General features: G+C 37.5%; 1 protein-coding gene across 4 annotated transcripts in view; it reads right to left on the reverse strand.

Annotated features, from left to right (window-relative positions):
- The window catches only part of Nbeal1 (neurobeachin like 1), a 144,376-nt gene that overhangs the window by 49,458 nt on the left and 68,199 nt on the right, over positions 1 to 26,719 (reverse strand). For all 4 annotated transcript variants that reach the window (XM_055616358.1, XM_055616356.1, XM_055616357.1 and 1 more), the window contains 12 exons: positions 25,470 to 25,628; positions 24,214 to 24,373; positions 23,440 to 23,528; positions 20,981 to 21,541; positions 19,995 to 20,170; positions 15,854 to 16,007; positions 15,283 to 15,411; positions 12,180 to 12,485; positions 11,508 to 11,657; positions 9,542 to 9,699; positions 7,512 to 7,636; positions 500 to 626 (listed from right to left, as the gene is read on the reverse strand). In XM_055616358.1, coding sequence (XP_055472333.1) covers positions 500 to 626; positions 7,512 to 7,636; positions 9,542 to 9,699; positions 11,508 to 11,657; positions 12,180 to 12,485; positions 15,283 to 15,411; positions 15,854 to 16,007; positions 19,995 to 20,170; positions 20,981 to 21,541; positions 23,440 to 23,528; positions 24,214 to 24,373; positions 25,470 to 25,628 — 2,294 coding nt within the window. The remainder of the gene's footprint in view (positions 1 to 499; positions 627 to 7,511; positions 7,637 to 9,541; positions 9,700 to 11,507; positions 11,658 to 12,179; positions 12,486 to 15,282; positions 15,412 to 15,853; positions 16,008 to 19,994; positions 20,171 to 20,980; positions 21,542 to 23,439; positions 23,529 to 24,213; positions 24,374 to 25,469; positions 25,629 to 26,719) is intronic.

Raw genomic sequence — 26,719 nt, forward strand, 5'->3', positions numbered from 1 at the left:
AATAACAGGAGCAATTGCTGTCTCTGGAATGAATTCAGTGGCAGGCTCTTTGATCACCTCCCCAGCGGGGGAGGGGTGCAGCCTTGCCAGGCCACAGAGGAAGACTATAAAACCAGGCCTAATGAGACCTGATAAGGCCTAGAATCAGACAGATGGGGAGGAGGACCTCCCCTATCAGTGGACTAGGGGAGGGGCATGGGGGAAGAAGAGAGAGGGAGGGTGGAATTGGGAGGAGACAAAGGAGGGGGCAAAGCAGGGATACAAATTGAATAAATTGTAATAAATGATAATAATAATAATAAAAATTAAAACAAAACACTTCAGATGCCAACAATCCCAGGTGGAAAGCCTTCCTCAATAGTTTCAGTAAATATTCACATAACAACTGATGTGACATTACTTGTTGCATTTTGGAAAGACTGAAACTTAAGGAAACCCACAATTTTGAAAACCCATTTCTCATAACATAACATAAATGCTTTCAAATACTGATACATACATATTTACTCTGGCTGCCATGTCCTCTTCCAGAAGTTCTAGTTTATCTTCCTCCATATCACTGAGTTTAACTTGCTTCACCACTTCCAAAAGCAATGACTCACTGGAAGGCTGCAAGTGCTGGACACCTTTTTAAGAAAAAAAGAATCAATTAAGAAGTAGGAAAAAATATGAATTCCAGAACAGTCAGGGCTACACAGAAAGCACATGGGGGGGGGGGGGGGGGGCAAAGATAGAGACCATATGAGCAGTGTCTACAGCTGACAGAAATACACAGCTGAATACCTTCTGGAGTACATGGATAACTCCAATACATACAATATATTCATATTGTATAAACTAAGTACTCTGAAATAACAAAGGGCTTTGAAATGGAAAAAATGTGGATTCTGAGTTGGTACACGAGATTTAAATTCAGTCTTGACACTGGTCTCTAGGAATCTGTGCTTTCTGTTTTTTTATGAATTTTATAACTTACATGGAACTTCATAAAACTAAAAAGCCTCTGAACACTTACAAAAACAAAACTAAAAACCCCCCAAATGAAGAGGAAACCCACAGAATGTGAGACAATCTTTGACAGCTACACATTTGAGAGAGGGTTATTAAACGCAATATGTAAAGAAGTCAAGAAACAAAGCACCAAAACAACACAACACAAACAAATAGATGAAAAAAAAAAAAACATTGTATTAAAAAGAAATGAGGGAGATCCAAGATGGCGGCAACCAGCGTGCACCGCTTTTGAGAGGCATAGGATTTGAAACTCTGAAACTAGTGTAGTGAGTGGACGGGCAGCTGAAGCCGGAAAATCGACATTGTGCTTCCTGAAGGAGGGGGTACATCACAGGAGGTCAGACTCGGGACTTCTCTGTGAATGGAGAGAGGCACTTTCCTTCTTCAGGCCTCCCTCCTCGGAGGAGGAGCTGAGACACAGAGCCAGTGACACAGAACCTGCTGCCTGAGAACTGAGACAGAGAGGCAGGGATACTAACACCTCAACCTCAGCACCCAGCTTCACCCGCTTGCGGAGCCGGAGATCCACAGTACAATCCTGCCTGGGTCCCACGCCTGCGAGCGGCCGGCTGTACCGACTCCACAGAGCCTGACTGTAGGAGCCGCTCGGTCCCTCAGTGGCGTACAGCAGGCTGTGCAGCCACCGAAGTCCGGTAGACCTGCAAAACCACCCAGGTGCACCAAGCGCCAAGCCACGGTAGTGGCTCCACAAGACTTCCCGACAGGCACCTAGACACCCCAATTCTGCAGCTGCAGCTGGACTCGGGTACAGCGGCTGCAACACCACTGAGCTGTCTGAGCGCACATTTGGCTCAGTAGGTCCAATCCTGCCAGAAGAGAAAAGGAGGAGCCCATGTGCTTTATAATTTGACCTGCTAGAGAGTGAGTGCTCCCCAAGTGCCTGCAGAGCCCCAGATCCAGGGTGCTTCTAAGCTAGGAGCCAGACATCAGAAATCTCACCCACACACGCATTGTTGGAAACACAGGGTTTCTTGGAAGTGCTGGCTCTGTGGAGCTACCAGCGGAGTTTAGGCAAATAACTCCTGGAACTCAGTTAGAGATGAATACCAGTAGCCTGTAGATGACTGACGAACTCAGGGAATTTGCGCTTGCAATAACTTCAGCACGCGCGACCCCTTCGGTGACCACAAGACGCCCCTCCCTCACACTGAAGGCCTCTACATTCTCTAGCACATGCAGGCATACACGCTTGCCCACATTTGTCCTTCTGTGCCTGCGGACTTTCCTTCCACAAGTACAGCTGAAACACCAAGGCACACACTGAAACCAATGGACCTCTCCCATCTCCCTGAAGAATTCTCCAGAGGCCAGAGAAAGAAGGTACGAATCTGAACTGCAGAACCCAAGAACAAACAGTGAAGGTTACAGATAAGCAAATGGCCAGAGGTCGGCGAAAGAACACACCCAACTAAAATCGGGAAATCATGGCTTCACTAACAACCCCCCAAATCAATGGATACTCCAGTTCATCAGAAACACAGGAAAATGACCTTAAGGATATGCTTATCCAGTTATCAGAGTCACATAAAGAGGAAACTAACAAATCTCTCAGAGAAATAGCCACTCAAATACAGACAGTTAAAGAGGAAACAAACAAATCTCTCAAAGAATTGGCCTCCAGGTGGAGGCAAAGAACGAGGAACTGAACAAAGCTCTCAAAGAAACACAGGAAAATACAGCCAAACACATAGAGGGACAAGTAGAGACAAAGTTAGTGGCATATAGAGAAGAAACGAACAAAAAAATAGAGGCCATCCTACAGAGACAGGAAGCCACATTCAAACAGATGAAGGAAATGGTGCAAGACATAAAAATAGAATTAGAATCAATAAAGAAAACACAAACAGAGAAAACCCTGGAGCTGGAGAACTTAGAGAAAAGATCAGGAACCACAAAAGTAAGCATCACCAACAGAATACAAGAGATGAAAGAGAGAATCTCTGGTGCCGAAAATAGGCTTGGAGAAATTGATACTTCTCTCAAAGAAAAAGTAAAATCGGAAAAGTTCCAAACACAAAACATCCAAGAAATCAAAGACGCCATGAAAAGGCGAAATCTAAGAATAATAAGAACTGATGAAAAAGAAGATTCCAGTCTCCAAGGTCCAGAAAATATCTTCAAGAAAATCATAGAAGAAAATTTCCCCAACTTTAAGAAAGAGATGTTTATAAACATTCAAGAGGCCTACAGAACACCAAACAGACTAGACCAGAAAAGAAAATCCTCACATCACATCATTCTTAAAACACTAAATAAACAGAACAAAGAAAAGATATTAACAGCAGCAAGGAAAAAGGTCATGTAACATATAAAGGTAGACCTATCAGAATCACATCTGACTTCTCATCAGAAACTACAAAAGCCAGAAGGGCCTGGGCAGGTGTCATGTAGACCCTAAGAGACCACAGATGCCAACCCAGACTACTATACCCAGCAAAGCTTTCAATCAAAATAGATGGGAAAAAAACAAAATATTCCATGATAAAACTAAATTTAAGCAATTTCTACACAGCAAACCTGCCCTACAGAAGATACTAAAAGGAAAACTCCAATCCAACGAAAACAACTATACCCAAGAAAACATAGGATACAGATGTTCCTACAAAAATTAAAAGAAAACAAGCAATGAAAAAGAAATGGGCCTGAGATCTGAACAGTTTTCAAAAGAAAAAAAATGGCTAAGAAATATCTCAAAAAATGTTTATTTTCCTTAGCAGTCAGGGGAATACAAATCAAAGCAACTTTGATATTTCATCTTACTTCACTCAGAATGGCAAAAATCAATGGATAACAGACAACACATGCTTGAGGGGATATGGAGAGAAGAGAACCCTCATTCATTGTTGGTTGGATTTTAAACTGAAGCAGGCACTGTAGAAAGCAGTGTGGGAAATGATCAAAAAAGTTCAAAATAAATCTACTCTATCACCCTGCTATAGCACTCCTTAACATATGCCACAAGGACTCTCCATCCTAATCCACAGATACTTGCTCAGCCACAATCACTGCTGCTCTATTCACAAAATGGAAACAGACAAATGATGAGTAGATAATGAAAATGTGATACATATATGCAACAGAATAATATTCAGCTGTGAAGAAAAATGCAATCACAAAATTTGGAGGTAAATGGAAGAAACTAGAAAAGACTGTATTGAGAGAAGTAACTTAGATCCCAGAAAGACAAAAATTAAATGTTCTCTCATCTAAGGTCAAATCTTTGTATTTGAGGAAGGGGAGCTAATTAGGAAAAGTGAGATAAATACAGAAGAGGAATAGGAGGAGGAGGTGGCAGAGACTAAAATAACAAAACCCCTGCATGAGAAAGTGGAGATCCTTTGGCTTCCAACTCTTTGGAGTTGCTAGTCAGGATTGTTCAAGAGACCAAACATTATAGGCCCTTGGTTGCCTTCTAGAAGTGGAAAGCAAATGCCTGTTGCTGAAGACACCATACCCTTCACAAACAGGGCACAGCAGTCCCTGAACTAGAATTGACTAGAAAGCCTTCTCCCTCAGAAGCAGTTTTAATGGTACCAGAAGACACCAAGAGAGCTTCCTGAGGAAGAAAGCAATCAAGCTATGCTACCTATAGACACAATGACCAGCATAACCTTAAGAGTGTAGGGCTTATACTCTCAAGAGTGTTGATAATCACATACTTTGGTGATTATCAACAACTCTCTAATTAGACTAGAGACCTACTCAACAAAAAAGAAATTATGGCTGGTACTGGAAACCTAGCCAACTACTAGGGCTACTGAGGTCGTCTATCTTGGAGGAGAACCTACAACTTTCACTTAAACAAAGCAGCATTAATACTTTACACTGTAAACACTTGTCCTTACCCCCACAGTAAGTGGGGTCCTCACTCCTCATCAAGGAAGCCTCTCTTTCCAACAGATGGACCCACAACAGAAAACCACAAAGACCCAAAATGCAGAGTTGTGGAGCTGAATCCCACTGGATATATCTATAAAGCAATTTCCAAACCTAAGGCTCAGAAAACATCTCAGAAAAAAGGGCTGAAGGCCTATAAGAGCCAGAGTTTGCTGTGAGATCGTATCTACTGGGAAGACCAGAAGATACATCCATAAAGTCTAACCAACATGACTGCCCAAATGTATGTTGAACAAGGATACCAACAATATACATGACAAAAGGATTTGGGAGGGTGGGAGGACAAGACACCAGGCCTCAAACCAAAGAACTCTAAGTAACTAAAGAATGCTGAGAGCAGGAAAAATAGTCTTGTCCAGGGAAGAGCACACCAGTTGGTTATCCAACACCAAATGGTCAGCCTTGAATGCACACATACAAGTAACACTGTACAGACTCAACAGGCTGTATTTATGTATTTAAGAATGTATATGTACACATATATATACATGTGCATGTAGTAACAATTAATGAAAAAAGAGGCTCCATTTTGAAATATAGCAAGGATAGGTATATGGGAGAATTTGTGGGGGAGGAAAGGGAAAGGGTAAATGATAGAATAATAAAAAAAAAATTTTAAAAATGTTTCTGCTTTAATGATTTCACTATGTTGCCTGGGCTGAGATGAACTCTAGATACCTCATTCTTAATTCCTCAGTTAGTTTTTTATTGAAGACATGCATTACCACACAAAGCTCATCAATCAAAAGAATCTCTGTCAAGGAGCCTAGGACCCTTTACATAGCCAACCATGACCTTGATGTCCTGACCTTCTGCCCCTACTTCCCAAGTACTGGGATTACAGATGTGAGTCTAGATTTTCTTAACTTTGAAATGAAGAATTCATCACAAACTAGGTGTTTGGAATTCCTAATGGACTTTCCATTAAAATAATATTATACAAAGATGTTTTCTAGAAAAGCATATGATGTAAACCCTATTCTGTGTCTTTGCAATGAGTTACTTACAAAGTGTACTAAGTGAAACAAAACAAGAAACTATTTTCTTACTAAAGAACACGAATTTGCAGATTATGAAAATATTTTAGGAAGTAAGCAAAATAATTCTGCACTCAGTGTGAAGTACACACATGAGCAAGCACTATAGGATTATAGACTGCTTGCTGCTGGTTCTTCACTGCTGTCAGGCACAAGTTTTCCCATCTGCATAGTTTTACTATGCACCATTGTACATGAGAATAGTATGTATAATATGCAATGAGTAAAAACTGAGATGATAAAAGTTGAAAGGACAGTGGTTTTCCTGAACATAAGACAACTGAAAAGAGATGAAAGAATATCAACTCAGACCAATATTCATATGCAAAGGTAAGAGAAGAAAAGGAAAAAAAAAAGTGGGAATTTCCTAGAAAAGGATTTCTTGAAAAGTAATAGGGAAAAAGCATGATTTAAACAACTACCAAGTGAGGCTGGAGAGATGGTTCAAAGGTTAAGAGCACTGGCTGTCCTTCCAAAGGTCCTGAGTTCAATTCCCAGGAACCACAAGGTGGCTCATAATCATCTATAGAACGAGATTTAGTGTCCTCTTCTGGCCTGCAGGCACACATGCAGGCAGAATACTGTGTAAGTTACAAAAAAAAAAAAGTAAACTACCAAACTGAAGTGATTAACAAACAAACACAAAGTCTGCTAAGTGATTTCAAAGAGGAAGAAAGTGTTCAATTCCTAGGATACTAACAAAGCAAAGAAGCTTAAATAACTGTGGGTTTCTATATATGATACATTAAGTTAGTACTTGTATCATGGACAGAAATATTATTTTTGCATTCAGGAAAAAAAAAATCACAATTAACTGACTTATTTCAGAATACAGAATCCTAAAAGACAGGAACTATGGTTTTCCTCATTTTTGTAGAATCAAATGTATTAGACATGATGTTAAATGGGAGAAAAAAAATCTAAATTTTGGCACTCATTTCATCTATAAACAGGTCATGAGACACAAGTGGTACAGAAGCAGCTACAAGTGACAATAATTATGACTTGGTAAAAATGGAGGTACCATGAACTCATCACAAGAAATACTTCTGCATATTTCACAGACTTATCTTCAAAAGGGAAGAAAAGATGGTGATAAAAAGAGTTTTATAAAGTTATAAAAACCCCTTTGAAATATTTATTGGTTAAATACTCTGAAGTGATTGTTCTAAAACAAGGCACAACTTAGACATTAAGGATATAGGGTTCTTTGAAAACAGGTTATAAAAAGTCATAAATTAAGGGATAGGGAAGAAGGCTAATTGTATCTAACAGCATAAGGAAAAGAATATTATTTCTCAACAAAATACATATTTCATATACATGAAATATAGTAAAAATATTGGTTTTCTTTGGAAAGTTACATTCAATAAAAATACACACTAATCTTATATTTAGGCCAAAATTAACAAAATTGAATTCCTATATCCATTTACACATACACTTTAAAGCACTACGCCCCTTTGTAAACATCTAAAACAAGTAATAATAAGCAGTTCATCAACATCTCTTTATTAAAATAAATAAGATATTATAACTCACCTAAATTATCTCTTAAGGCACTAGCTTCCTCATGGGTTTTGAAATTATAATTTGGTACCAGTTTAAGTCTCATGCGGGAATAATTTTCTACATTAGCTAGTTTCCAGTGTATTCGATTCTGTTTCCTATAAACATTTACAATGAAATAAAATTATTTTAATTATAAAGACTGAAGGGTATAAAAAAAAGTATTTAGTACTTCACAATTGTTCAACACCATTTAGAAAATGTCCAAGAATAGAGCATTTGCCTAGTATGCGTAAGGCCCTGAGTTTGATTACCAGCATTACAGGAGAACAGGGAGTGAAGGATGAATAAGAACAAGGTATAATGACACAATATATGCAGTTACTATAATGAAACTTACCACTCTTTATATGCTGGCAATTACTTTAAAACAAATTTAAATGTTTACATTTACCATCTGGACTATTGTCGAGAAAATGAGTATGTTTAACTACAATGTATCAACATTAAAAAAAACAAACATATACATGATGAACCTAAGAGAGCCTAAATTATTTACCAAAGATGCCATGTGATTTAATGGTAGAGAAATAAGAATCAAACACTACCTTTCAGACTTCTAGCTTCATTACTTTATTCTTTCACTATTAAATGTAATTTTATAACCACAATACTATTAAAAAGTATTATTACAAGTAAAGGTAACTACAATGAATCAAAGACCAAAATATCAAAGTTGAGGAAGTAAAACTCGTAGAAGAAAAATCAAGTTTTGTGACCTTGGACTTGGAAATGTTCTCCTATGAAAAGCATGTAAGAAATAAAAATTGACCCATTAAAATTGAAAACAATACAGCCAGTCCTGATGAGACTTGGTAGGCTAGGGTCAGAGGGAAGGGGAGGAGGACCTGTCCTATCAGTGGACTAGGGGAGGGGCATGGGAAGAGATGAGGGAGGGAGGTAGGGATTGGGAGGGTTGGTGGGAGGGGGCTACCGCGGGGATACAAAGTGAATAAACTGTAATTTATAAAAATATAAATAATTTTTTTAAAAAGTGAAAAAAGCAAATAAGAAGGCTGAAACTGAGTCTAGGTCATCTTTCTGAGTATAATATCTGGTTTGTTTCAGTGTTCAATGAACATGAGTATTTCAGAATAAAATATTAATTATTTAAAAAATGAATAACTTCTGAACAACAGAGGTCACTATCAAGGAAGTGAAATATCATCTACATATTTGAAAATCACCTGAAGATCAATGAGAATACCCTAAGAAAAGTTAATGATCAACTCAGTGTGATAACAACGGAAAGGAAACAAGCCAACACTTTTTCAAAGAAGAAATATAAATGTCCAACTAGCACATGAAACATTCCTCTATACTGCTAGTTATTAGAATGATGGAAGGCAAAATTATAAGATAATGCTTTATACACAATGGAAGGGCCATCTGAAAACCTGGAAAATGACAAGTATGAGCTAGAATGTGGTGAAAGTAGAAAACATTTACTGACAATTCTTGATAAGTTAAACATGAAATATGAGCCAGTAATTGCACTTGTATTATACACCCTAAAGGATTAAAAGCATGCTCTCAAACCAACATTTGGACACAGCTGTCCACAGCAGCACTGTCACAGTAGCCGAAAGGTGGCAAACAACTAAACCTTTATCTTTTCATCAGCTGGTCAAAAGATAAACGAAAGGTTTACTTCGCTATTTTTAAAAAACAAGAGCTTTAAAATATATACACCAGAAAAGAAATAGCAGTATGAAGTTGAAAATGTTGAAATACATAACATCATTCACTCTAGCTCAATGAGGTGATGTCAGAAAGGTGCAGATGTTCTAATGTAACACTAGAATCTAAAGTCCAACACAAAGTAGTATCGGAGTAAAAGGAAAATTGACCATATGATAAATAACACATAAAAACAAACCTCTAATCATCACAAACCAATTCATAAAAAGACAATTCAAAGTACACTCTAAAAAACTGAAATAAAGAGATAACAGGCTTCAAAGATTAATATCACATTTCTAAAACATAAAATATGCACCTACTTTTCAGCCCAAGGCCCCCTTTCACATGTAAGATAGAGCCGTATTGCCTTCCAGCGTCTGAAAGCAGTCAGCTGTTGACTGCTAAGCTGTTTAATCATATTATTGTACCTCAAGTTCTCTTGACGTGCTTTTCGATTAAATGGCTCCACAAAATACTCCTGAAATAACAGCAAAAAGAAATAGATTTACAATTTTTTAATTTGACCAAAAAATGGCATATGACAAAGGCTGTGTGACACATGACTTTGTTTCATTACAATATTTCTCTTTGATGAGGATGGTAGAATTTCAGCTACGTTCTACTTAATATATATATATATATTTTTTACTCATATAAAAGAAAAACCACACACACACTCACATACAAAAATCTATGGCTCAGTAAAAGACATCTACTACTGAGCCTATCAAACTGAGTTTGCTCCCATAACCCAAGGGTGGTGGTGGTGCCTGCATGTAATCCCAATACAAAGGAGGGAGAGTCAGGAAGATCTGACATTTACGGTTATCCTTAGCTGTATATCAAGTTTGAGGCCACTCCAAAATACATGAGACTATCTCAAAAAAAGAAAAGATTAGGATCTAAAATGGCAGCTGTAACTCAAGAGAAACAGGCTGTCAAATAAATTGTAGCTGTACTTGTAGAATAGAAATCAATTATCTGGGATAGGACACTAAAACAGTTCACTGCTGAGAAAACCGAGGAAGTCATAAAAATCCATGAAAATGATAGGTATCAACTCATCACTGCCCTTATCATGTGGATATAATGTCTTCATTCAGTGTTTCGTAGTAGGCTGAGATGCGGCTTGGCTGGTAGCATGTCTGCCAAGCAAGACCCAGGATCAGTCAACAAAAAGTACTAACTGGATACAGTATCAAGTGCTTTGTCCAGTGTTTTGAAAGTGAAAATATGAGGGTTAAGTTCAAGGTTATCTTTGCAGGTACAGAAAATTAGTTCAAGGACAGCAGGGGCAATATGAGACCCTGCTTCAAAAAATAAACATGCAAGTTAAGTTAGGCAGAATTTGCCAGTAAAACACTCAGGCCTTGCACTTTCTCTTTTTGAAGGTATATAAATATAAATTAATAGATCAAAGACTATGCAGTTTACCTTTATAAACATTTTAAAACCTCTGTCTAGCAAGAACTTGATGGATGTGAATAGTCATATTTTTATGTGCTAAGCAACTCACAGTGGTTCTGATCTCTGTGGGGTCATAGCATGCCAACACTCCCTCTTTCATTTCTGCTACAAGTAATTTTTCACTTCTCTTATTTGTCAGGCTGACTAGAAGTTTACTAATTTTGCTAATACTTTGAAGAGTCAGATTTTGGATTCATCAATTTTTCCTATTTTTCTGCTTTTTATGTATTTATTTTTAGTTAAATTACAAGGCTAGAGAGATGGTTCACACCTACCCATAATTACAGTTTCAGGGATTCAATGTTCTTTTCTGACCTCTCAGACTCCTGCACATACACTGGCACAAACATGTATTCAGGTATACACACATACACACACACACAACTTTACATTTAAAATTTTTTATTGAATTTATTTGTGTTAGTGAGGAGTACATCAAGATACCTTAGCAGGACCTACTATAGATTTTCAACTTAACAAGCTTAAGTTGAAGCATAATTTGTAAGATTTACATAATCATTACAAGTCATGTTTTAGTATTAAAATGGTTACTGACCAACTGTTTTATCCCAAGTTTAGACTCCAAATTTCTGGTGGAATTACTTTCATATGAATAGTAAATGCTTGTAGCCAACATGAAAAACTTGAAGCTGGGCGTGGTGTTACACGCCTTTCATCCCAGCATTCAGGGATGCAGAGGCAGGCTGAGCACTGGAAGTCTGAGGTCTACAAAGGGAGTCCAGGACAGCCAGGGCTATACAGAGAAACCCTGACTCGAAAAACCAAAACAGAAGAAAGGAAACATTGAATAGTTTTTACCTGAAATTTCAGCTTACTCTCTCCGCCCTCTCGGTCTCTTTTATGCATGTTCACCATTAAGGCTTCATAACAATTCTTCCAGTAAAGTGCCATGTTCTCATGACTATCATAAAATGTATGTGTTTCATACTGCTTCATGTAAGGTACAATCTTAGTTTTTAAAAAAAAAAAGAAATACACAGAATTTACACACTCCTCCATAAAAATGATAAATCAGCAGAAAAGTCTTGCTCAAAAAAGGTGAAACTTAGGAACTGGAGAGATGGCTCAACAGTTATAAAGTACTAGCTGAGAGCAACCACAAGGACCAGAGTTCAGGTCTCAGCACTCACATAACTCCAAGCACCCTGTAGCTCTAGCTCCAAGGGATCTCATACCCTCTTCTTGCCTGTGTGCAGCACATACCTGCACATGTACACATGCGCATGCTCATGCATGCACACACACAAACAATTTAGAATAATTTTTAGGGCTGGAGAGATGGCTCAGAGGTTAAGAGCACTGTCTGCTCTTCCAGAGGTCCTGAGTTCAATTCCCAGCAACCACATGGTGGCTCACAACCATCTATACTCTGGTGCCCTCTTCTGGCATGCAGATGTACATGCAAACAGAGCACTCATATGTAAAATAAAGAAATCTTTAAAAATAATAATAATAATTTTTAAAACTTACGTATTTTTCAATGTAAACTTGCCATTCATTTGAATTGCAGTATTCTTGAAAATCTTCAAAAAATGAAACACTTCCATTGGTAAACGGCAAAGAAGGTAGGTGCAAGTTCATAAAAAGAAGCCCATAAATTTTAGAAACCAGAGTACGGAAAAGGGGAATCAGAAAAGAGTAGATTTCTGTCTGTTCCTTGATTGAGCGACTTAGAATATGTTCTAATTTCCCTAAAATATAGCACGCCTCCTCTTGGTTTTCAATCACTTTGGTCTGAAGAAGGGTATTTAGCTTAGCTGATGCCATTGCACAAACCTGGAAGAAAAAAAAAGTTAGATTAAAAAAAAAAAAAAGAGCATACTAAAGCAAACATTCAGTACTAGCAAAAGCCCTTACTCCAACAATTCAAAAGTTTTATATATTAACTGTCAATAATTATAACTCTCACTTCCAGACTAACAAGTGTGTTACATTTTCATAGACATTGGCATAAAAAAAGAAGCTGTGATGAAAGACAAAGACCTACAAAGACTTTCATAAGCACACTACTACCATCTGACCTGCCTCCCCAACTCCAGTGCTAAGTGAGACAAAAACCACAATGCAGCAGCACACAGATTGGCTGCTCAGAGATAACACCCTAGGACTTTACGCTGGGCTTTCAACTGATCTTTGCTATAAAGAAAGGGATTAGTTTTGTTACAATGGCAGTCATCAAACTTGCCTTTTGCTCTAAAAAGAAACATGGCTTCTATCTTCCAGAGTCCTTCACTATACAAAAACACACACACAAAAAAAAAGCGGATAGCCACGTGTGATGGCATACACATTTAACCCCAGCACTTGGGAGGCACAGGTAGGCAGATCTCTGTGAGTTTGAAAACAGCCTGGTCTATAGAGTGAGTTCCAGGACAGCTAGAGCTGCATAGAGAGACTACATCTCAAAACAAAACAAAACAAAACTACTTCTGGACAGCCAAAACTAAACAGAGAAACCCAAAACAAAACAAACAACAACAAAATAGTTAGCAGGAGCAGTCTGTCACATGATAAACAGAAACACAACAGACCTGTGGGGAACTTTCTACAACAATGACTGTAGAAGTAGCACTATATTCCTTGGGAGATTAAGTTGAAAATAGGTTCAATTGCCATTGGCAACCATTTGCATCCTTGAGGGAGGAGAAGTGTAGTGAGAGAGAAAACAAATCTCAAAGAAGTCTATTTAAATGTCTTGTTACATAAAATTGTAACTATTTCAACACACATAGATAAATAAAAAATCTGCGTCCTTAACTAGAAATTTAAATAACGTTAAACTTCCTAGGGCAAATACATATTAAGAACACAAGCCCAAGTAAAAGAAAACTCTCCATTACTATTCATTTAATCTCTAGCACTGCAGAGGAAGGAGCTAATTAAGAAAGAGTTTAAGGAAAAAGGAATGAGAATACAACCACTGGATTAGAGCTTCTTTGCAATAGGACAACCTTATGTTAAAATTTTAACTTCTACATCCTCTTAGCAACATTACACCTAGTTTAGGAACAGCACTGGAAATCAGTCTCTTCCCTACCTCCTTGTATCAAATAATAAAACTATTTAAAAACAAAACAAAACAGGGTTAGGGAGATTGCTCAGTAAATAAAATGCTTGGAAGACCTGAGTTTGAATCCGTAAAGTGCATATAAAAGCTAAATTTGTTAGTGCTTGACTGTAATCCCACCACTCCTACAGCAAGACGGGAGAATCCCTGGAGGCTCACAGGTCAGGTAGCCTAGTGCACCCAGCAGAAAACAACAAGATCCTGCTCCAAATAACGGGAAAAGTTGAGGACCAACATCCAAGTTTGTCCTCTGACTTCCAGTGGCACGCTATGACACAATGTGTTTTCCCTTTCTCTCTCTCACACACAAACAGAAGAATATTTATCAATTCTAAAAGTACCCAATGAGACTAGAAAAATGACAGATCAAATATCAGAGCAATTTTCTAAACTTTGAGATTTTAGTTTACAATAGGAACAATAAATATTCTTTGTGAACACATTTTATCTTTAGTTCTAAAATCTAGTAAAACAATGTACCTAAATTTATACATTTTTGTGTTAGTGTGCAGGTGATTCTACTGGCTGCCCTCAGGGACCTAACAACATCTATGTCTTCATCTGCCAGCACCGCCTGGTGTGACAGGTGTATGTGGCCTATTATAGGACCACCCGCCACTCCTAGTGTGCCCTCTCTCTCTTGAACTTTCTCCTTCTCTCTCTGTTCAGCTGTGTCTCTGTGTGTCTTAGGGGTCCCCTTTCCCTTCCTCCCTCTCCTTTCTTTCTGCCCTGTCTCTACATCTTCTACAGGTCCTCTTCTCCTCACCCCCCAAAACTTCCTTATACCAGATCTGCTGTGTGGCATAATTCCTCAGGGGGCACACCTTGGCACGGGCCCACCATGGTAACCCCCTTGCTACCGCATCATTATAGATCATAACATTCTGTGCACAATTTTATATATTTATACATAAAATCTAGCAAAACCAAGTACATAACAAAACAATGTACATAATAGCACATACATAATGCTTGATAAGTGAACAAATACATAATAGAGTATAAAATTTTGGATTAGTTAAACAGGAAAAGAGTTCAAGAAGAAAATTATTATGAATCATTTTTCCTAAAAATACAATTCTTATATCTCTGCTAGCTATTTAGCACCTAGCAAACAACACTGAATGCATATGATCTATCAGTAAACCCTATAAAAGGAAATCACAGAGTCCTAGTTCTGAGGAAAAAAAAAAAAAAAAGCTGCTTATGCTCTTTTCTGATCTTATGAAATTGAAACTTCAAGTGATACAATACTGAAAAGGGAATCTGAGAGATGGTTTAACAGGTAAAGGTGTGTGCCACAAAGCCTTATGACCTGAGCTTGAACCCAAAATCCATGTGGTGGACTGAGAGAACTGACTCCCTGTTCTGGAACATTTCTGTACAATGCAGGCAAATGAGATAAATACAATGTAATTTAAATAATACTAAAAAGTCATTATTATACACTTATTATAATTATGGTATGTAAGAAGATAAAAAAATAGCATGAAAGAAATATCAAACCTGCAAACTGCCTCTTCCAATGAATTCTAGAAGCAACTGGATCTGAATTTGAGAGAGTTTTACCCAGACTGGATTCTCAGAATACCATACTGACAGACAGTCAAGCAGCTGCATAGTATCTTCTAAAAGCTATCAAAAGAAAAATTGAGAAATAAAAACATTTTTTTAAAAAAAATGTAATGATGATCTTTCTCCAACAACAGTAATAAGTACTGTAAAAGTAGTTCAATGTGCAGTTGCTATAAAAAAGAGCCCTGGAGGAACAAAATCTGTTGGCTCTTCACCTCATGCATGTTTATTGCATCCAATTAAATATTAAAGCTCCAAAAAGAAGTGATGCAAAGTTTTTCTTTAAATAATTCTAAAGTAGCTAGAATATTTATCTATTTACAATTTTGTTTTGTTTGCAACAGCATATCACATTGTAGCCCAGGCTGACCTGGAACTCTCCATGTGGCACATACTGGACTCCGACACTCTGTCTGCCTTACTAGCATAGATGCTAAAATCACAGGCCTTGACCACTACTATACTAGGCCCTAGAATGCAACCTCAAAAGACCATTACTAACCTTCTCCGTCCACATGTTGGAATTGACCACCCCTTCTGACTGCAGAAAATCCTGTATGATCAGCAGGAGTCGGAAGGCATTTTCAGCAGTTACAGGACTACTTTTTGCATCTCTGTTTTCTGTGACTGCCCATTCTAACATCTTCTGTAGCAAACTAAGTGTAAAACAAAGTCCTTTAAAAATCTATCAGTTTAGGAAAAACAAAAACAAAAACAAAAAACCAACACCAGTTATTTATTAGCAGCATTGCAACTCCAAAGAAACACTCTCACAGCAGGCTGCCACTGAGATTGCAGATGGAGGACTTCTAGGGAAAATGGAGATTCAGAGAAGAAACATACTCTATTCCAAAGAAAAAAACAGAAGACAAAAATTAGAAATCAATAGAGGTAGTGAAGGAATACTTGGGAACCACGGAGGAAAAGCCAGGAAGCATGGCTGCAGACTCTGAGACCTCTGCAAGGAAAGGGAAAGCAGAAGCTGCCATGGCAGGGGCATAAATGCCTGTAACCAAGTACTGATGTAGACGTGGGTTGTGAGAGTGAAGACAAGTGGATTCCAGGGGCTAAGCAACCTCTTTTCAGCCCAGATGAAGAGGTGCATTTCAGATTCAGAGAAAGACTGTCTCAAAAAATAAACTGGAGATCAACAGAGGACGATACATCATGTCCTCTAACCTTTTTAGTGAACACTAATGCTCCTTGTCTTAGCTGCTTTTTACTGCTATGATAAAGCCTACGACCAAAAGCAACTTGGTGTGTGTGCACATGTGTGTGTGTGTGCGTGTGTTGCCTCACATGTTGTAGTCCCACACTGAGGGAAGACCAGGCAAGAACTCAAGAACCTGAGGACTGAAACTGAAAACAGCAACCATGGAGGAACTCTGCTTATTGGCTTGCTCTTCATGGCATACCTGGGCTGCCTTCTTATATTACCAAAGACCACAGGCCCAGGGTTGGTAATGCCCAAAGTAAACTGTTGCCCTCCCACATCAGCCATTAATCAAGAAAATACCCCACAAGCTTTCTTATAGGTCAGTCTTATGGAGGCATATTCTCAATTGAGATTTCCTCTTTCCAAATGATGGTAGCTAGTGTCTAGTTGACAAAATCTAACCAGCACACTTCCTTAAATTGTTCCATGAAACAGCAAAGTAAGGGACATTTATCAGACGTGATACCAAACCAGATACAGACACAATGTGGTGGTTTGAATGAGAATGGACCCCACAGGCTCATGTGTTTGAATACTTGGTCCTGCTTGGTTTTGTCACAGCAATAGAAAAGTAACAAAGATACATAATAACAAGAAAAAATTTTCTTTAATGAATACAGCACAAAGATACAAAGCAATAAAATACAAAGCAATAAAAGCTGGTTGTGGCAGCACACACCTTTAATCCCAGCACTTGGAAGGAAAAAACAGGACCTCTGTGAGGTCAAGGCCATCCTGGTCTACAAAGTAAGTTCCAGGACAACCAGGACTACACAGAGAAATCAGTCTTGAAAAAAAAGAGAGAGAGAGAGAGAGAAACCCAATAAAAATTTTGCAAACCAAGTTCAAGAACACATTGACAAAATATTTTATGGTGATTAAGTTACATTCTAGAATGAAAAGATTGCAGAGAAATTTTAACATAGCAACATGGCTGCTTTGGCAAGGGAGCACATCTAAAGACGTGCTGGAATGATTCAGCTGGAATGCAGCAGACACATTCTGGATTATAACATGATCTGGCTGGAATATAGACACATCCTTACTAAACACCTTTACTTTCAAACTATGAAGGTAAAATTAGTTTATAGGGGAAAACAGCCATGTTTGAAAGTGCATCTAATTGAGAAGCAGACTAAATGACAAATCAGAAAAAAATTTGACAAAATGTGTCAGAAAGGAATATGTCCATCTATCCTGAGATCAGAACAGGAAAGAGAGGTTTCTTAAGAGCAGCGCGGGAGGAGAGAAGTTTGTTACTGAAACCTTTTTTTTTTTTAACCTCAACAGTTCTACAGAGACAGGTTGCAGAGAGAACAAGCTAGACACAGTGAAAGACAGAATGAGACAGAATGAGAAGCCAGAAGATTAAACATATTGAAGAATTTAAGGCCAGGTAGGGTAATTCAGTGAGAAGTCAGTTTGAATCAGTCAGCTTAATGAGGAGTTTGGGCCAGAACAGCTCAGTTGAACCACTCAGTGAGAGTTCAGAAAGATTTAGAAAGGTTTGAGAACAGCTCTCATCTCATCCCTTCATCTGAGGAATTAAGAACAGCATTTACAGAGCATGGTTCAACAAACACAAACCCTAAACAGAATATAAACATAAGAACAGAAGTCACATTATCATCTCATTAGGAGTAGAACATGTCCTCAACAAGGTGTAGGGCACCTTCATGATAAAAGCCCTAAAAGCTAGGACTTCCATGAAACACCCTTAACATAAGACTACATGACCAGACCAACTGCTAATATACTAATGGCACGGTTGGGAAATGAAAGCATTTCCTCTAACATCAAGTGTCTATTATCTGCTGTTACTCAATATAGTGCTAAAATCTTTCCTAGAACAAAGCAAAACAATGAAGTAAAAGGGATGTAGCAATGAGGAAAGAAGGAAGTCAAATGACCTACCTACTTGCAAAGTACATAACCCTACACTCTACCAGTAGACCTCTGAAACCAATTAATCCTTTGAATAAAGAAGCAATGGGAAAATTCACCATCACACTTAACAAACTTATAGATAAAGAAATCAGGGCTAGGAGAAAAATCTCATCTCATTCAGAATAGTTTAAAACAAGAAGAACAACAAACCTATGAGCAATTCTAACAAAAAAAGTGAATGGCTTCTACAACAGAAACCTTAGACACTAATAAAATAGAATACAACACCAGAAAATGGAAACACCTCCCCTACTCATGAATTAGAAGAATACAGATTCAATGTCATCCCCATCAAAATCTCATGACAACCTTCATACAGCTAGAAAAAAAATCCTGAAAATTCATAAAAAACACAAAAGACTTCACACAGCCAAAACACAAAGAACAACACAGCAAGTATCACGCCAGATATCACATGTATTACAGAGCAACAGAATCAAAACAAGTGTGGGACGAGCACAAGAAGCTTCATAGAACAATGGAACAAATTATTGGGAAATAAAGGTACATAGCCAGAGTCACATTATTTTGACAGATATAAAAACATATTTCGGAAAGTGACTTTATCAAATAGTGCAGGGGAAACTGTATTGTGACATGTTTAAGAATAAAAGGACAGAGATCCACATCTCCCATGTTGTATTAAAAATCAACTGAAAATGAATCAAAGACTTTAAGACTTGATAGTTTGAAAAATCAAATAGAAAAATTCAAGACATAGGTAAAAACTTCATATAGACACTCCAGCAGCATAAAAACAATACCAAGAACTGACAAAAAGCTTCTGAAAAGCAAAAGGAAAAAAAATCACCACAGTGAAGAGAAAGCCTATAAAATGAGAGGAAAAAAAATCTTTGTAACTAGACATCAGACAGGATTAGTATCTCAAATGTATAAAGAGCTATAAAATTAAACTCCTCCCCCAAAAAGCTATCCAAAGAAATTATTTACAAAATTAATAGTTCTCCAAAAAATACAATCAATAAATACTAAAAAAGTGTTCAATGTCCTTAAAAATCAGGGAAACAAAAAGTAAAATTGCTTTTAGATTCCATCTCACTCCAGTCAGAATGACTGTCATCAAGATAATAAAGTACAGCAAACACTGGTGAGGATGTAGGAGAGAGGAACCTCCCTACACTACGGAGAGAAGGTAAACCTCTACTGAAATGTAGAAACCAGTGTGGAGGTTTCTCCAAGAGCTAAAAACAGAACAACCACATGAGCCATCCATACCACGCTTAAAAATCACTCAAATTCAAATATATTTAAATCTCTTGACAATGGAATTTGCTTTGTGCTTCTTTCTATATTTTACTAGAATAGTAAAACCTAGGAAGAGAAAATTGTAGTTTCTTTCCCCTCTTTACCTCTACTATACACTAGATTAAGTATTCAGGATTTAATTTTAGACTCCCATTCTCTCCGGGGGGGGGGGGGGGGGAGGTTTGCTTAAAAAAATTAGTAACTGAATGCTTACGTTAGTTTTATTTCATCTGATGGTCGAAGTAGCTCACTTGATATTCCTGGTTTAGTTAGTGCTGAAAACACTTGTCCTCGTTCAATCCAAGTGTCTTCATCAGACTTTTCTAGTCCTTTACACATGACACGACTCAAAATACTTGTAAGCAGCTGAAGAAGCTCCTCTTCACATCTCTATAAAAATATTAATATTAAATATTAGAAGGAAATGTTAAAAACATATCATAGAACCATCTACATATACTTACTATGTAAGATATTGTAAACATTTTTGAAGTTTATTATTTTTAATTATGTGTGGGAATCCGAGTCTGCACATGGGTATGTGCACATGAGTACAGCTGCTGGAAAAAAGCCAGAGCTTCAAATCCCCTCCTGGAGCTAAGTTACATATAGTTGTGAGCTGCCTGAGGTGGTTCTGAAAACGGAACTCAGGTCTTCTGGCAAGCAGCAAGTCCTCTTAACTGTTACCTCTTCTGCCCACTTTTAACAGGCCTTTATTGACTGGAGATATAAGATGTGGAAGACGCAGGCTTCGCTCTCAAGACAGTGAGGCGGGGGTGGAGAAAAGGCCTGGTTAAGAGTACTTCCTGCTCTTGCAAGAGACCCACGTTCAATTTCTAGCACCCAAACGGTGGCTCACAACCATCAATAACTTGAGTTCTAGGACATCCAATGGCCCTTCTGACCTCCACAGGCACCAGACACATACATGCATGTAAGGAAAACATTCATGAATAAACCTAACATGTGTGAGCCAGTATGTTCATTCCCTATTACCACACATATACATACAAATACACACACACCAAAACAAAAAAGCAAAATATTCCCAAGTGACTAGTAACAATCACTCTTCTAATTTTGGATTATAAGACTCAGAATGTAAATGGAAAATATTAGTAACAGTTCACATACTATAAAGGACCAGAAGTATAAAACTAGCATGTAGGAAACATACTTTGGAAAGATAAGAAAATTTACCTCTTGGCTTTCAAGGAGGGAGAAGTCCTCGCTAAAGCCCACTTCATTTGTGGTACTTCTTTCTTTGTCAGAGTGCACAGAAAAGGACTTGGTAGACTCTACTGGGGATGGTGTGCTGGGGGAGCTGTCCGGTACTTGACTCCCGCCATCACTCAGCTCACACACGTCAATTCCACTGAGATCTAAACTCAGATGGGAAGTGTTACTATGCCAGAATTCTTCTTGATTTTCTGACTTGAAAGATAATTCTCCTTCAGAGCTATCTTCTTGAAACATTGGTGTGTTTGAGTTCAGGGACTGACTATCTTCCAAGCTCCAATGATCTGAAGACACATCAGCTAATGTCATTTTTTCATCATCATGTCTTTCAAAGTTCCTCTTAACATCTTCAGTTGACAAAGGTTTATTTTCTTTCACTGAAATAGTCTTCCCATGTGTGTGAAGAGAATTTACATTTTCAAAATTTGCTTTTAAAAAAAGTCTAACAAAGGTGTCTTGCCAACCCACTTGCTGTGATATCTGGTAGGCTGCATCTGGCTGGGACTGCAAAATCTGTAATATCTGCAAAGAGAACACAAAACAAAAAGTGAAGGAAAAAAACCCACAAAATTCATAAAAAGTATACAAGTTTTTAATGACAAAGTCTCTTCAGTAACAGTAATGTGGTGAGGAACATTAGGAGGATGTATTTTCAAATTGTGTTCTACGTATGTGGTATATGTGAATGTGTGTGTGCAGATTCAAATGCTTACACTTGAGGCCAGAGATGGGTACTGAGTGTGTTATTCTACCACTCCCTGTCTTACTCCCGTGAAGCAGGGTCTCTCACTGAATCTGAGGCTAGGACAACGGGCAGCAAGCCTCAGCCACCTCGTGTCTCTAGCTCCTAAAATGCTGTGGTTGTAGGCAGGCCACACACAGCTGTGCACATGGGTGAGGGAAATTTGAACTCAGCTCTTCACACTCACGCAAACACTCTTACCCACTCATCCATCCAATCACCTAGAAGTATGTTCTTAATTACAGATGTAGAGCTATTTAATATTGTGGTTCTACCTAATCTGATAATACTCTTGCGCAGAGTAAAGATGTGCTAAAATACACAAAAGCTAAAATGACTGTCCACAAACCATGCTGGATGTTATTAACTTGTTTAGATAAAATATTAAGACGATAGTATACATAAAATATAATAAAGTGATCATTATCTCAATCAAATACTTTTTACATCTTGTTAAGTAAGGGTTATTGCGACTGACTGTGCCAGGCACAAGCTTGGAGAGTGTAGCCAAAGCACACAAGACACTTTACAGAACCTCGGCACTCTAAGGAGAGTGTTTGCTACTTCCATTTTTTTTCAAGTCAAGGTAATGACTACTTTTGCAGGAATATTTGTTTAGTACGTCTATATTAGCAAACAAATAAATAAATCACTTTAATTACAAAAAGTTAATTCCAGTAAGATGTATGTTATTATTTAGCTTACATAAGTTAAAGAATAAATTGTCACATGGCAATCTTCCTAAATAAGTTCCTTCTCTGAAATAAAAATAAGTTCTTAGCCAAGCAGTGGTGACACACACCTTTAATCCCAGCACTCAGGAGATAGAGGCAGGCAGATCTCTCTGAGTTTGAGATCAGCCTGGTCTACAGAGAGTCCAGGGCAGCCAGGGATTCACAGGAAAACCCTGTCTTGAACCCCAACCCCCTCAAACCACCTCCCTCAAAAAAAGAAGGATTACAACTTCAAAGTGAGGCTGAAAAACTTAACAAAGAACTGGGAATATGGTTATTTACTTCAGAAAAAAAGGAATAAGGAAGGGGGAAGAAAATCGGGAGACAGAAGAGAATGGAAAGGTAGTAGGAAGGAAAGTTACAAGCATTGAGGGTTCTGGTAGAGGACGGTATTTTCTGGTAATGAATTTTTGACCGTGAAAAAATATTTCAGAAAAATAAGTAAAGCTGAAAGTTGACATACTGGAGCAGGCCGTGGTGGCACACATCTTTAATCCCAGCACTCCTGAGGCAGAGGCGGGCAGATCTCTGAGTTTGAAGCTACCCTGGTCTCCAGGTAAGTTCCAGGACAGGCAGAGCTACACAGATACCCTGTCTCAAACAAAACAAAACTTGACATACTGATTTCTTATAATTTCATAAAGTTAATTATTTTCTTTTAAAAGAAACATTTTATTATTTATTTATATAATGTGTATATTTATTTAATTCAAGTTAGTCCTATACTATAAAGGCTGGCATCCAGCTTATGATCCTTTTGCCTGGGCCTTCTACGTGTTGTAATTACAACCATGTACCACCACATCCAATTGTAACTGCTTAGAAGATAATATATATTATGAAACAAGCAAACAAAAAACATATCTGCCACAAACTACTCAATGAATAACATAGTCACAATATGACATTGTTATTGTAAAAATATATCTTAAAAGTTTACTAACCTTTCTACAGAGGACCACTCTGACATTTACATATGTTCTGTGAGATATATATACTACAGATAACAGATCTTTGAAATTAATAACTGGATCTATGATTAAGAAAAAAAGTTAAAATTAAATTTCATAGATATTCAAAGAAAGAATAGTTAATTGTATAAATACTGAAATAATTATTCATTTTCCAAAGAGAACTATAGAGATGTTCAAATTTTCTCCATAAAACTTCAGGTTGATAACACTCCAATTAAGCCTAAATAACTTCTCTTTCTTTGACTGCCTAAGTATACTGTCTACACTGCAAGGATACAATACTATTATCTATCTTTTTCTATAAATATTTTGGATTATCAGTCAAGACAAGATCAAGAACATTTCTACACCCAGAGTATCTCCCATAAATTCTAATTTGTGGTTGCTTAAGTACAGAAAAAAAAATTATTCCAAAAATTAGAAAGAAACTGTCTCAAATTAGCTTTACCTTTAAAAACTTAAGTACCTTTTAAAACTTAAGCACCTTTCATACATATTTTTTTTTAATGCCTTTTCCTTGTTTAGGAAATCAATCATTAACTTAGCTACTCCCTCATGGACATTTAGTTTAAAGCTATGTCCCAAGAAGTCAAAAAGCAAGTACAGAGATATATTATCTGAGGAACACCTTGAAAAATCAAGTAACAGGTAATTTAAAAAGTAATCTGAGAAGGGAGATTTTTAACAAATCTTCCAGAGAAAATTAATTTATTAAACACATCACTGTTATTAGTTTAGTCATACCTGTATTAAGGATTTGATTAACAAGGTTTTTAATGAGAGACGTGTTAACTGGTGCTTCAGTAAGAAGGAGTCCCATTCCTGAATAGCCAACTTCTCTGAGACGGAGACGTTGCTTACTACGTTCATAAACATTTGTGCATTTTAACATCTGTTCCATGACCTGATCACAAAAAGTAAGTCTTTTTAAATTTATTTTTTATAATTTATCCGCTTTACATCCCAACTGTAGTCCCTCCCTTGTCTCCTCCTGGTTTCACCCTCACTCTCTCCTCCCCCTGTTCCCCTACCCTAGACCACAGAAAGTGGCTTGAAACCCTCCTCCTCTATCATCTGACCCTAGCCTATCAAGTCTCATTAGGACTGGTTGCATTCTGGCAAGGAACCCCACCAAGGGAAAGTGATCAGAGAATGAGCAAAGGAGACAGCCCCTGCTCGCCATACTAAGGGATTCACATGGAGACTGAGCTGCCCATGGGCTACATCTGAGCAGGGAGTCTAGGTCCTCTCCATGCATGGTTCTTGGCTGGTGCATCACTCTCTGTAGATCCTGTGGTCCCAGATTTGTTGGCTTGTAAAACAGTCTTTTCAATGCAGAGAAACATTGGATTCTGGAGCATTATCAATAAATTGTACTGAACCGTATCTGTATTCAGGTAAATAATGTTTAAAACTCTAGTTTAAATATGGCAGTTGAAAGAGTAGTGTACTGGAACTAGAGAGATGGCTCAGAAGTTAAGAGCACTGGCCGCTCTTCCAGAGGTCCTGAGTTCAATTCCCTGCACCCACATGGTGGCTCCCAACCATCTATAGTGAGATCCAGAGCATTCATGTACATAAAATAAATAAAATCTTTAAAAAAGAGAGAGTAGTATACATACGTAGCAGGCATGAAGAATACATTCATGAGTAAAGATATAGTTATTATTACTATTATTGTTATTAATCTTTTGGACAAGGTCTGATTATATTAAATTTTATTTGTTATGTTGATAGTTTGGCTTACTTAGGGTTTTTAGATGTGCTGGTAGATTTGGGGAGGGACATTAACCCAGGGCATGCTAAGTCAGCACTCTACTATTAACTATATTCCCATTCTATAGTATAGTTTTTATAATATACACATAACATAAAAAAAATGTAACTAAAGGAGTACAAAAATAATTTAGTCACAGAATATATATATGTATATATAGTGAGCAAATTTATATACTCACAAATGCCCCCATGATATAAAGAAGCTTATAAAATATTTGTACCTTAAAAATGATTTCTCTTAGTCTGTCAGAGTATTTCTGATTTAACAGCAAGGCATAAAGTAGGTCAGCATTTCCTGGTTCAAACATCAGTAAGAAAAGTTGACCTCTAGTTGGGCTGGTTCGTAGAAGACTGAAGAGTATATCCAAAATTCCAAAGAGCTTTTCAAGTTAAACAACACACACACACACACACACACACACACACACACACACACAAAACAAAAAAACAAAACAAACAAACAAAAAAAAAACATCACTTATGTATACAGGCAGCAAAAGGGCATATGTCTCAAAATAGTTATTTAACTAAATTTGATATACCCTGCTTCTTCTCTCTGGTCTCTTTAGCTTCTTCTTCTTCCTTTGGATAGCCTTTTATTATAATTCTTTAATATCTCTGAAACCATTCCTAGCCTGTTTGCGCATATAAAAAGAATTCCTCTTCAGGGTTTAACATGGTCTCAATATGTAAATCCTCCTACAAAACCTCACAAACAATCACACTCGTGTTTTACAGTTATCTGTTAACTTCTCTTAATTACGTAGATTCCACTAGGTTAAAAAAATATTACCTGCATTGCTAACTATATATATATAAACTTAAATATATATATTTAAGTTTTCCAGTTGGTAACAGATAATATACACCAAGAAAATTATGAAAACAAAATTTGAGAACAGCTAGGTACAACATCTGTGTAATAATGTGGATATGAAGTGTCATGATTTAGACTTGAAGTGTCTTTCTCAAAGGCTCATATGCTGAAAGCTTGTTTGGTTGCTAGTGGAGGCATTACTGAGGTGACCTGACCATCAAGACAATAGACTTCACCAATGGACTAACAGATTATTATGACAGACTAGACAAAGGTAATAGAATCACTGGGTGAAATAATAAATGGATTTGTGCCTTTGAAGGCTATCTCTTGTTCCTGGCCGCTCCTCATCTAGCTCCCTTCTGCCTTCTGACTGCCAAAACAGAGTGGATTTGCTCTGCTCTCCTAAGCTCCTGTACCAAATGCTCTGTCTCATCATGCCTTAGAGCAAGAAGGAAAAGGACAATAGGATGAACAATCAAATCATAAGCCAAAGGACGCTCTTCATCTTTGTAACAGCTTGTCTCTGGTACTCTGTCACAGCAACTGCTTTCCACACAGAAATTACAATATACTTCTTTAACTGTGTAGGATGTTGACAGTATCCAATACAATTTAAGTCATTAGACAATTAAGTAAGTTTATAAGATGACA

This window comes from Psammomys obesus, unplaced genomic scaffold (genome assembly GCF_907164565.1).
Source record: "Psammomys obesus unplaced genomic scaffold, mPsaObe1.curated_primary_1811, whole genome shotgun sequence".
Lineage (NCBI taxonomy): Eukaryota > Metazoa > Chordata > Mammalia > Rodentia > Muridae > Psammomys > Psammomys obesus.